Below are 12,944 nucleotides of genomic sequence, written 5' to 3' on the forward strand. Positions count from 1 at the left end.
AAAAGCCCCAATAAACCCAACAGAATGGCTAAAATTTAAAAGACTGATAATTCCAAATACTGGTGAGAACTTAGCAAATGTAGCTTTCATACACTGCTGATAGGAACACAAAATTATATAGCCACTTTAGAGAACAGTTTAGAAATTTCTTATATAGTTAAAAAAATACTTTTCATACAATAACCAGGAATCTCACTCCCAGGTGTCTTACCCAGAAGCACTAAAAGCCACACCAAAACTTTTATATGAAAATTCATATTCATAATAGCCTAAAACTGGATACATCTGAAATGTCCCTAAATTAGTTAATGGAAAAAATATTGTGGTACATCATACAATGTAATACTGCTCAATATTAAGAAAGAAATCACTGATACATGCAACAACACATATAAATTCCAAAAACATTATTCTAAGTGAAAGACCACAATAGGGTGCATAATGAATATTAATGTCCCTAATTGTAACACTTCATAAATGACAAAACTAGAGGGCCAGAGAATAAGTCAGTGGCTGCCTGAGGGTAGAGGGAAGGGACTGACTATAAAGGGGCATGGGCGATGGAAATATTCTGTATCTTGACTGTGGTAGTGGTTACTTGACTGCATATAGTCATCAAAATTCATTGGCTGGACACTTAAGTACGGTAACATTTCTTTGTATGTAAACCATATGTTGATAAAACAGACTTAAAATTATGTCAGTCTGTCTAGTATTTTTTTCAGGAATACAAATAGTATTCAGATGAGAAAGAAATACACGGCAGCTATTCCACATACTGTTCATCATCACAGAGAGCAGAGCTTTCACCTAAAGCCTAACTACTCAAATTGTGGTCCAGAGATCAGAAAATAGCATCACCCTGAGAACTTCTTAGAAATGCAAACTCTTGGGCCCCCACCTAGATCCACTGAATCCAAATTTGCATATTATCAAGACCTCCAGGAGAGTACTACGGACATTACACTTAGTACAAGCTGACTTCTGCCACAGCACATCAAGAAGACAGTCAACCACAGAACTCACCTGTCCATATAAATGATCTGAGGAAATTCAAGCTTATTGTGGATTTTCTCTGGCTGACCCAGGGATTGATTGAACTCAAATCTTGAGAGTTCAAAGGTCAACACTGGAGGTAGCTTTGTAAACCAACGCTAAATCAAGAGTAGAAATAACAGGAGCGAAAAGTTAAGTTTAGGAAACAGCAATAGCCAGATTTAAACTATCCCTCATCAGACTCTCTTTTGGTATAGAATTTATATTCAAATCAAACTCATACTGAAACTTTTTTTTAATCCCCAATAGTTAAAATGCCCATACAGAATCATGCCCTCTTACAGAATATGGTTAAACGCTCCTCAAGACTCCAAACTGACAAGCCAGTGAACAACATTTTAATTCAACTATCATCGTCAGAAATAACTGACCCTCAAATATATGATCTGTACCAAAAATCTACATATCATTCACTACATCATCAGCATTTAAGAGGCTTAAAACCTGGAGAAAATAGCTAGCCGAACCAATCAGAAATTGTCTAAAAAGACTAATACGTGTACACGTCCTCTATACTACTTATTCACACACAGTTTGAATCCCCTTTATTACTAAGGATGAAAATTGAAACAGCCTCATGATTCTGAGGGTTCTGAAAAAAATCTCTGAATTCCAAGAATTTATGGATATCACAAAGGACTTCAACAAATCAACCTATTAAGTTACCTTGAGTTTCAAGAAAAGAAAGTACTGAGTTATAAAAATATATATATATATATATATCAACTGTCACTGATCATAGATGAGGAAAGACTAAACCAGGAAAGGCATTTCTGTTCAATTCACCTGTGTGGCAGAGGTTCATACCAGTAACTTTTAACATGTTCCCTTTGCCAAAGGTGCAAATAGCTATATTCCCTCCACACAGCCTTGTCGGCATGAGGTGAACCAGACAGTCTGCCTGACCTCCTCAGAGCTAAATCTAAACAGGCACTATTTTCTATGTTTTCTAATAGAGAGGTCCGATTCTTGAATAAAAGTCTCCAGAGGTCCAAGTTGCGAATAAACGCTCTTTCTCTTTTGTAAGAGCATGCGTCAGTGGCACAGATGTTATGCCTCCCAATCAGGAATCAACACGCTCCTTGGAAAGCCAGGGAGGCAATAGTTCTCTCCCAGTTCTAACACTGCTCTACAGCTAATGTACTTTGACAAGGCTCATGTCAGGCTCCCCGTTAAATTCAAGAAAGATTTTCTTCCTCTTTTAAGTAATTACTGGACTGGACTCATAAAAAGCACAATTCTGTTTCAAAATGTATAATGAAAGGAGAGTAATTCAAGCTGTGTGGTGCTGGCAATTATGCTACAATATAACTCACTAATTCTTAACCCAATGGGAATGGTGAGATATTAATTACCCTTACTCGTCCTTCACCTTCCCCCTTTCTTTACAACCCACAAAAACAAATAAATCAATCAAATTTAAAAAAATTTAAAGCAAAGACAGAATTTACAACTGAGAACAGTAAATACTATAATAGGGAAGATATTCTAAATGGCATACCATAGGAATTAATCACTGTACTTTTACCCTCCGAAAATATGGAGGCAGTGGGTTCTCCCTACTCAGGTACAGGTAGGCTTCAACAGAAAGAGAGAAACTTGATCATACTTAAAACATCAGAGGCAGCATATAACCTTTATATGATTAACTCATATTACAAGAATTTAATTATCAAATACTGACTCACTACTCTTATCAACTCATAAAGACACTTCAGGCTAGTACAAATCCTGCTAAGTGTAAGAAGTTATTTAATACATGACGTGAAAACAGTCTGCCCAAAAGCTCAGTCCTATTTAACTGGCTTTGTCACTGGCAAAAGCAAAAATATCCAACTCACCTCTTGTCCGTACTTCACTGAATGATCGGAAGGAAGCAGCTCAATGTCACCCTCCACCATGGCCCCTTCTAAACATTCGTCTAAGTTACGATAACCGTTTACCTGAAGGGGATACTGGCCGAAGGTCTCATTGTTACAAAAGGGCTTTCCTAGGCAAAGAGACAGATTGCTTTTTTAAAGGCATCACTACTGCTTTCTAAAGCTTTTTTCCTGGCACCACAGAAACAGTATCATCTTAATTCAGCAATTTGCTGAAAACAGGTTAGAAGTATACATGGTCTTGATGAACCAGTGGATCCATTCACAGATCACTGACAACTGCTAACCTCACAAAAAAGAAAGACAACCAGAGGTAACATGCCTCCTAATCAAAGGCTGTCCCGCCATCTACAGATTAGTCTCGACTAATTAAAAAGCCTTACCTGAATCTGGCCAAATTCTAGATCCAACTATCAATTTATGAAATGATGAGCAGAGAGGAATATGTTAAACTATATCACAGATAAGTGAGCAGCAAAACTTTAGACTGTAGCGAATATACGAGAATAACCTAATTTCTTTAAAAAAAAAAAATGTATTTCAAGGAAGAAAGAATGGGAGGATGGGATAGTCTGCAGATTCTGGAAAAAACTGAAAAGACATATATCAACCAGTCACAAATGAACCACATTTGATCCTGATTAACACAAATGGTAAAAAAGTATACACATAGGGAAGTGCATGTATCTTTACATACGTAAAATTATTTATTTATCTACACAAACAATTATAAAACAAATAGGGTATTTGAACGCTTGGCTAGTTGTATTTGACAGTAAGAAATGATGTTTTGGGGAAGTGATAGTGGATTAGATTGTTTTAAGGAGCCTATCAGAACCGTAAAAGACGACAAGGGTTAGATGGGGAATGGCTGGCCACGTGTCCAATGCACAGCTAGGTAAGCCACTAGAAGAGATACACATTTTTTGGCAGTCTGACTCAACAGAACTTTGAGTTTAGATATTATGTCTGAAAAAAACAGAGAAAACTGATAAATATCAGTGTACATCTGATATTAATACCAGGTTTGGGCTGGGCAATATTATACAATTCAATATAACATCTCTGCAACAAACACTGTGCCCATTTTGCAGATGAAGAGACTGAGGATTCATGATCCAGGATCATGGAGCTTGTCCATGGTCACACACATCAAAGAGGCAGAACTAGTATTCAGACCTACACTTGTCTGACTCTCAAGCCTCTTCACAGTAAATACACATGTGGTCACAAGTCGAGAATTAACATTTAGAGCAGAGGATTTACCTTCACGAATCCCTTCAGTGAGGAAAGTACCATAGAACAGCTGCACCATTGGATTTTCAGATTTGTTCCTGGGATTGCTACTTTTAAAACAAGGAAACAATTCTGTATCATTTGGATGAGGTAAGCAATATACTAAATCAAACAATCATTCAAAAGCAAAAGTAAAACATTTTCATTAAGAGCCAGGTATGATCTAAAGTAAAGGATTAGTTACTCACTGAACAAGTTTAGTTCAAAAATTCACTGATCAAGTATATGCCCAGCACTGTACTAAATTCTGGAGACACAAAGGCAACAGGCACGATTGCTGGTCTTAAGGAGCTGAAAGTCTGATAAGGAAGTCATACATGCAAATACATGTATGTGTGTACATTCAATAGATAACATCCATATCCAGTGGCAGAAGTATATAAGGTATAGAAGTTGTATAAAAGCAAGAATGAGCCCTCTTGTGCAGTTTTCAAATGAAAAAGTTTTCCTGGTGGCACAAGGAAATGGAAAGAAAAGTTTATTTCTATAATCCCTTCTTAAATGTATTGGAAAGCTGTTTTATGATACATACTTCTTCCATCTAGAGTTTAAAAAAAAAAAGCTTAGGAAATAAATACCTCTGCATCTATATTTGGTAAGAGGTATTTATATTCTTTGCCTTGAATTTTACTTCTGTCAGTGATTCAAACAATTAAATTCAATGTATTCATATTACACCTCCATTCTCACATCAAGGATTGATTTGACCTTTCAATACATTTTACAGCACAGGTGTTGACTTTTAAAAGTTAATAGCTATGGCCCTTTTAGTAAAAAGTTACAGGTTAATGTGATTATCTATAGAGGGGGAAAACCAAAGGCAAGGGGGATAAACAATGACAAATGTGAGTGGTTACCCCATGGGGTTTGGTAAAAATCAGTCATTTCTACTTGAGAAGAATAATCTCCTGTATCATCATTCTCAGTGAACCGCTATGAGGAGAATGCACAAATCCGCCACACTCACTTAACATTAACAGCTAGCTGGAAGGCGTCCTCCAGCCAATCCAGGAGCTTGTGTGTGAACTCACTCACATCTTGCTGTAAGAGAGGCACAAAGTGCAGAAGAGTTAGACTCGACACTGTATGTGGGCAAATGAAACTCTGCCCTCACCCCACCAATGAGTAAGGCTCTATTACTGTGCAAGATTTCTTGTTCAGGTCCAAATATCATGAAGATACAAGGAACACTGGAGCCCAAGGATGCAGACAGCACACAAGGTGCGCTAGGGGATCTCTGACTAGGAGGAAATGGAACGCTGCCCCTTCCAGCCACATCTATTTGTAACAAACTATCAAACACTTCCAGCTAGGCCTTTTAGAAAGGTTCAAAGAACAGACTGTAGTCCTCTAGAATAGGAGATCTGTAGGGAGAAAGGAAACATTTTGAAATGTTTTGAGAATTCTGTAGAACTGTCAGACCTTTAGACAAACAGAGGGGGGAAAAAAAAGTAATTGTATGAACAGTGCTAGTTTTGATTTTAATAGGAGATAGGGAAAAGAATAGACTTGTGACTAGAAAAGAAAGATTGCTCAGAAAAGCTACTGAACTCGGGTTTAGACAGTTTTAAAATTAGGATTTCGATCTGGGCCATTCCAAGACAAAGGTGCAGAAAAAGGACGGACTTTCTTTTCCCTGGTGACCCTTTGCCATGATTCACTGAGGTATCTTCCACACTCCTCCTTTCTAATTCAACAGTCCCTGGAACACTCTCTTCTTTCTACTACTCCTTTTCCTTTAGCACTGCCAGCCTCCTCTACACAACACACACACGCACGTACCTTCTTTTTACCACCTGTTCCTTAAACGTTATAAAGGGCAAACGCAGGCACTAAAGTCCTGCACTGTCAGGGTCACAGCTTATTCTACAGCTGAGACAAAGCAGCATCACAGTGATGGTCACAAGGCACCACTGCCAGCTCCAGGACTAGAGGCTTCCTGTACCTGCTGCTCCTCAGGTGATCGGAACGCTCCCTTTAAGAGGTCCAGGGCTGCTGAAGGGTCGACAAACTTGCGATTTGACCCCATCATCAGGGCAAACAAATATTGAAGCTCCTGCATAAACACGATATTTCTCTTTTCCTGCAGGAAAGATGGCCACATGTACTCTTATAACCTCGTATTTGGAAAATTAGGACGTGTAAAGAGAAAAGTTGTTAACAATCACTCCCTAATTTACATTTATGAAGATCTAGATCAGAGTCGGGTCTCAAGTTGTTACAGGCATTCTGATAAGGGCTGTGGTGGGGACTGCCCTAAACTCAAGACCTGTGTACTGACAGAAGCCAGAGGCCGCACACTGTCAGAAAGCAGAAGTGTTCCCTCCCCAAAGCCGCTGCCCGCCCTCCTGCTGGAACAGCACCACTGAGGAGAAATCTTGGCGGGGCAGGGTTGATCTGGGCAGGAGGCTACCCCCTTGGGCAAGAATGAGCTGAAGGCTCTTCTATGACACTCCAGGCCTCCCGGGTCACGTCATCCACTCTGCATCGCTCAGCGCAAGTGGCTGAAGGAGCCTGAAGGAGGCCCAGTGGCAGAGAAGCTGAGGCCACCACAGTGACCCGTTGCTTTCTTAGAACTATTTTTCTCATTTTATTCCTGCTTAACTTCACATTTTTGTAAATCCTTATTTCTTGTCACAAAGAAATAAAAGGGATCATCAGGAAATGGAAACAAATGTTGCCGAAGCCAGAGGACATCACAGTCACCAGCTTTAACCAAAATCTAAAGGCCTTTGGGATGAAAGGGGCTGAACAGTGAAGACTCCTCAACAACAATTTACCGTGTGACTTGGACAATTTTCAAGTACGTTCTGTGGTAGACTATAGCTGAGGACAAGTCTTCGGAATTCAGGCAATTGAAACAGAGACTGAAATAAAGAAGGAAATGGATTAATAGCCTTTCTTTCAAAATAACTGCAGCAAAAAAAAAATATTTTTTAATCTTAAAAATATGTGTATAACCATTAACTTGGTATTTCTATTCTAAGGAAATAATGGCTATGTATAAAAATTTAGCAGGAAGAATGTGAATCCTTTTTAGAGAAAAACTAGAAGCAACCTAATGGCTAATAGGAAAAGATTAAATAAACTATAGTGCACCTGTACAGCAGATTATTATACAGTCATTAATGCTGTAGAAACAATGTTTTCATAAGACAGACTTCTACACAGTACAAATGAATGGTCCAGAGTTACATATATCAACTCGGATGCATCTCAGAAACAGTCTGTGTAGAAGAATAAGAGTACTATGCTGTGTATATGAGGTTTAATTATATAAAACAACATGGTACACTGTTTAGGGTTACATACACCTGTGGGTGTATCTAGGAAGGCAGGCACACACAGGGGAATGGGCACAACAGGGACTCAACAGTACAGGGATTTGAAACATTTCCTTCTAAAACTGGGTGGCGAGTACAGCTGTGTTCATTACTCTCTACTCTTTGTCGTAAGTACTGTATTTTAAGAATTATAACAGTAGATATCTCGGACTGGCAGACTTAGGGAGAGGAATTCCTTTTTATTGCTTGTAAATTACACATTTTTCCAACTATGACTAACTCTCTTTTCAAAGTTGATGTTTTAAAAAATCTCTTGTATGACCCTAACTCCTCATCCCAACATACTCCTCCAGTGAAAAAGCCTTCCAGCCCATAGATCAGAACTCTTGAAGCAGCAGCCTGGGTGGACAATGGGCCTCCGACCTCCCAGACTCCATCACAAGCTCGACAGGATTCAGCCAATAGTACACCTAGACTGGGAACCTCACAAGCTCTACTGGGATTCAGCCAACAGGAGGAATGGACACCTGGCCTGGCAACTTTAGTCAGGTGAGGCTAGGGAAGCAAAGTTCTGTCTGGAGCCAGGCCTAGGATGCTCAGCTCTACCTGCCACCTGCTCTCTTCTCTTCCCACCTCCCCTGTCTACCTAGCCCTTCTCCACTCCTCTCAGTTTCATCCCTGTTCTGCTAACAGCAAAGTTCCAGGACTTCTCTTCCACCATGAGAAAAACGGTTTTACATTCCCAAGTCCCTTCACTGCACCTCTGCAGCTTCACCAAAGTCTGGCGTTCCCCAAAGATGCTGTGATTCTTAAAAATGACAACAGTGTGAGTTAACGTTACTCACATTTCCCGATCCAATACTGACTGGCCATCCACCATCTGCTTCTTCTGAAGTCTCTCTAGCACTAATGACATCCTCCTCCTCCAGCCATCAGAGTTTAGAACTTCAGAATAATCTTTTGACTCCTTTCCTTTTACTAACATTGACATCCAGCAAGAAGGCCGTTGCACTCTGACTCTGGGGCACTATTTTATTCAGAACCAACTCCTCTCCCTCCGTCCCCAGCACCTAATCCAACTCCCTGCCCTGCACACACCGTCTCCCTGCCTCTAGAACCTCCTCTCTACCAGCTCACTCTCCACACAGGTCCTTCTCACTATCTTTCTAATATGTGTGACCGAAACAGAGCTCCATGTCACTGAGGACTGTCACGTGGTGAGAGGTCTTCTGACTACCCCAAGTCCACCATCCTTCCTAGGTGACTTCGGTCAACATCCAACCCATGGGACACCCTCTCAGCTCTGCCTTGGGAATAAATCAAGGTTCCAAACTCTCCTCCACTCCCATGGGACATGCCTCGCAGGGCCCCAGCATGGGCGTGAGCTTGGTGTGCTCAGAGTCCTGAGCACACGGCCACCAGCCTGGCCCCGGCCAGCACAGCTCGCAGTGATGACTGCGGCAGCCCCCTTCACACGTCTCAACACTTACATCCTCACCCCTCCATTCTGCTCTCCTCAGGGGCCAGAGGGAGCCTTTGAAAACTCAAGCCAGAGTCCATCAATCCTCTGCTCAGGACCTGCATGATGACTCCCCATGTCACTCAGAACAAAAGTCAAGTTACCTCTCCAGCAACACCTCCGATGACCCTCCCCTCCACTCCGAGCATTCCAGCCACTCGGGACTCTGAGCACACCAAGCTCGTGCCCATGCTGGGGCCCTGCGAGGCACGTCCCGTCGCCTGGAACACCCCCAACCCCTGCCCCAGCCCCCAGCAGCTATGGGCTCTCTCCCTTGCCTGCTGACCAGGCATGTGTTCCAGTCTCAGCCCCTCAAGAGTCCTGGCCTGACCTAGCAGTCGACGTGGGAAACTCCTCCCGCCCTCCCGAGGCAGCTCCAGTCTCCCTCACCCTCCTCTCTTCCACCACACCGAACATAGTTTAACATAGTATAGAAACTTAGCTATCTAGTTAACTAGTTAAGTTTGTATTGCTTTCTACTTACTGTTCCTTGTCCATCTTGCCTCACAAGAACCTACCTTCCTAAGCGCAAGGCTCAGTCTGGGTTTGGTTCACTTCTGTACCTCAAGGGCTCAGAACAGCACTAGGCACCCAGCAGCTGTCTGGCTTATATTCATGGAGGGAACACAGGGGCTTTTGTTCAGCCTGGGGACCTCCAGCTCCGAGCATCTTACCTCTTGTGACCTACTCCTCGGCTCCATCTCTACACCCTCATCCACACCCAGGATACGTCAGTAGCTGAAACAACTGCCAGAGGTCAGACCACAAATTCAGAACCACCCCCTCCAGAACCATAACCTGTCCTCTGGCTCACAGGACACCTGTGTCTTGACATCATCAGGAACCCAAGCAAATGAGTATCTTCCCTGTCTCCCCAGTCATTACCTCCTTCCTGTCATCATTCTGCCCTCTCCCCAGCTTTGATCCCATGATCTCTAACCACCCTTAATTAAATTCTCAAACTGCCCTTTCGTTCTTTAATCTAACCCAGCAAATCCTCCAACTTAGATGAACTTAATTTTCTACTTAAGCAGTATGGAGCACTGCCAAGAGAAAAAGTCTCGATAAAGCAGGGCACACTGATATCACTATATATTTAAGTCTATAAGCTCAAGCAGGGCTTCATATTTTTAGAAATTCTACTACTGTGCTCTGGTGCCAACTGATTTCCCGCTGTTGACAACTATTTTAAACTTTCACCCTCTTAAAGAGATTCAGTCAACTTTTCCACGCTGTCTCAGAAAGTGGTGCTTATTTCAGAGGAAAAAATGACTATTTAGGAACCATTTCAAGTTGAGTTAGCAGTCGTCACTTCTTCCTTGTCCTCTGCCGTTACTCTCCTGCCCTCCTGCTCCTGGAGGCCAAGCCCTCCCCACACGCTCCCTGGCCCAGCCAGCCGTGCTTCCTCTGAAACTCTTCTCGGCTGTCTCCTCATCATCAGCTCTCACAGGAGGGACGTCAACTCAGGGCAGGGTCTCAGTCTCAGTCAATCTCTCCCTCTCTCTCAAAAGGAAAGAACTGACTGACGTCCCTAATTCCCAGTGAACAGAAGCCAGTGAGCCGCTTAAAGCGGAAGCAGAATCACAGCACTTGTCTGCCCCAAACCTTCCGACACTTACCACCTCCCCTAACTCCTGAGTCCTTGGCATGACCCCCGGGCTCCCCGTCCCCCCACCACCGCTGTCATCACTGCTGCCTGCTCCTCCCCCTTGGCGCTCAGACCCAGCTTTCTCTCTATTTCTCAACGTACTAAGCTCCTGACCCCGAGTCTTTGTATGCCGTCCACTCCATCTGTAGCGTTCTTTATGTGATCATAAGAAACGTTCTTCATGTAACTACATGGCCCATCCAATGCCTCGCCCAAGTCCAGCCTCTGCTCAGATGCTCACTGTGGCAGAAAGGCCTTACCCAACCCCCGTGAATGAACAGCACCCCTTCCCTCTCTAGTCCCTCTCACTCTCATTCGTCTTTATAGTCCTCAGCACCACCTGATCTGTAATTTGTATCCTGTATGTCCCACTCTTTTCAAACTCCATGGGAGTGTGGGCCTTGTTTTATCTACTGCTGTTTCCCCAGTGCGAAAACAGTGCCAGGCAAAGAGTAAGTTGAAGGAATCCATGGGTTTTAAGCGTGGAAGCAGAGGGTTCAGTTTCTGGCTGAGCAGTTGGGTTGCTGTTAAGTACTGTGAAGGAGAAGCTTGCAGGATGGGGTCAAGTGCTGCACTGCAGCCACGTTAGGCTTAAGAGGCAACACGCTCCCCAGGGCAATTCATCCATCCATCCATGGGGCTTGATCACCAACTACAGGCTACTGATTCCCAGAATTTTATCTGCAGCCCGGGTCTTTTTACTGAACAACAGATTCACAAAGATAACTGCCTACCCAGTAGTTCCATGTGGACCCTACAACTAAGCATGTTTTAAAACTAACCAAACCCCACGTTTAACACACATGCAAATTATTCCTCCTCTGGTGTCAAATGGCACTGCTGCCCACCTGGTAGCTCAAGTCAGAAATGTGGTCTTCCTCAGCCCTTCCTGCACATATCCCTACTAGGCTGCCTGCCATGCCCTATACATCTGATCTCCTGAACACCTTGAGAATGTTTTTACTCCCACCTACCACAGTTTATGCCACTTTTCCATTCCAGGCCGTGACCACTTCCTTCCTGCTTGGTCCCTTACAATAGCCTCTCAAAGACTGGTTTCTCCTTGTTAATTAACTCGTGCTCTGCTGGAATACACCACACACTCAGCCTATTTAAAAGCACAGAAGACTTTGTTTTCAGTACTGCCTGCTTTAGACACCAGAGGGTCTAGGTCCGAAACATAAAAAAGTAACCGAAATACAATCATACCGTGGGGAAAACGCTCCCGTTTATTCATCTGTCTCCATTTTTTTCAAAGCTGTGTTTCTCATATTTCAGCTTAACACATTACAAAACTGTCTCCAGAAGACACAGTTGTCTCTTAAAAATTTCATACCTGAATCACAGCACTAAACCAACATGTATTGCCAACATTTTTCAGCCCAACTGGCCAACCATCAACTCGTCTCCAGTCATTGGGATTGGGATTTTCTCCCCAGACTTCACAGCGTTTTCTCTTTGAGCGTTTAGTTTCTGCACAGGTTACCTGGTGCATCCTATATTGTGCCAACATACCACACATCAAAAAAGAAAAGAGTTAAACTGTTATACTATAAGGAGGCTGTAGATAACCTTTCATAGGAAATTCAAAATGTCAGGTACACTACTAACTGGGTTATCACTAGGCATATCATAACTTTAGTTTTAACATAAATGAAAAGTAAGGTTTAAACATGAAGTTGTTAAAATCCTTCCTAGCAGAGATTATTACCAGTAAGGCCCCTGATGGAACTGAGTTGAGACTCAAGACTATTAAAAGTTTTACAGTTCAATGAAAGTGCCTTATTTCAGACTTGCCATTGAAAGAGCCAAGAGAGACACTCGGCAAAAGCTAAGCGCCTCCAAATTGTTTAACACACATATCATGGTCCTAAGCAACTCAGCAATAGGAGGGGATCAACGTGTCTACAAACTAACATGCCACCCTTGGAACTGGGTATTTGTGAACAATACCAATCACTAAATCAGTACTAATTCAAAAAATATATCCCTCTAGTCACTTCTGAGACAGGGGAGTTAATGATAACTTTCATTTTCATGTAACTCTCAAAGTTTACAAAGGCTCAAGGTTTATAAACAGAATATGAACTCATAGACACCTTAAAAAAAAGAGAATATGTATTTTCTTCAGATATTTGCTCTAATTTGGTTTCCATCCTATCAAATGAAAACTACAAAACCTTGCAGTTTCTACTCAACTCAAAGACAGCAGGCTGCAATAAGACTCTTATCATATTTAGCTTCTTCAAAAGTGAACCAAA

The 12,944-nt window shown here is 42.3% G+C and overlaps 1 protein-coding gene across 17 annotated transcripts in view; it reads right to left on the minus strand.

The window, feature by feature from the left end:
• The window catches only part of USP28 (ubiquitin specific peptidase 28), a 70,238-nt gene that overhangs the window by 22,774 nt on the left and 34,520 nt on the right, over window positions 1-12,944 (minus strand). For 9 of the 17 annotated variants that reach the window (XM_069555102.1, XM_069555095.1, XM_069555090.1 and 6 more), the window contains exons 5-11: window positions 12,020-12,179; window positions 7,013-7,099; window positions 6,178-6,315; window positions 5,200-5,273; window positions 4,203-4,279; window positions 2,898-3,046; window positions 1,027-1,154 (exon numbers count right to left, since the gene is read on the minus strand). In XM_069555102.1, coding sequence (XP_069411203.1) covers window positions 1,027-1,154; window positions 2,898-3,046; window positions 4,203-4,279; window positions 5,200-5,273; window positions 6,178-6,315; window positions 7,013-7,099; window positions 12,020-12,179 — 813 coding nt within the window. Of the gene's footprint in view, window positions 1-1,026; window positions 1,155-2,897; window positions 3,047-4,202; window positions 4,283-5,199; window positions 5,274-6,177; window positions 6,316-7,012; window positions 7,100-12,019; window positions 12,180-12,944 lie in introns of all 17 variants that reach the window. The other 8 variants (XM_069555101.1, XM_069555094.1, XM_069555089.1 and 5 more) reach the window with 1 other exon arrangement.

This window comes from Ovis canadensis, chromosome 15 (genome assembly GCF_042477335.2).
Source record: "Ovis canadensis isolate MfBH-ARS-UI-01 breed Bighorn chromosome 15, ARS-UI_OviCan_v2, whole genome shotgun sequence".
Lineage (NCBI taxonomy): Eukaryota > Metazoa > Chordata > Mammalia > Artiodactyla > Bovidae > Ovis > Ovis canadensis.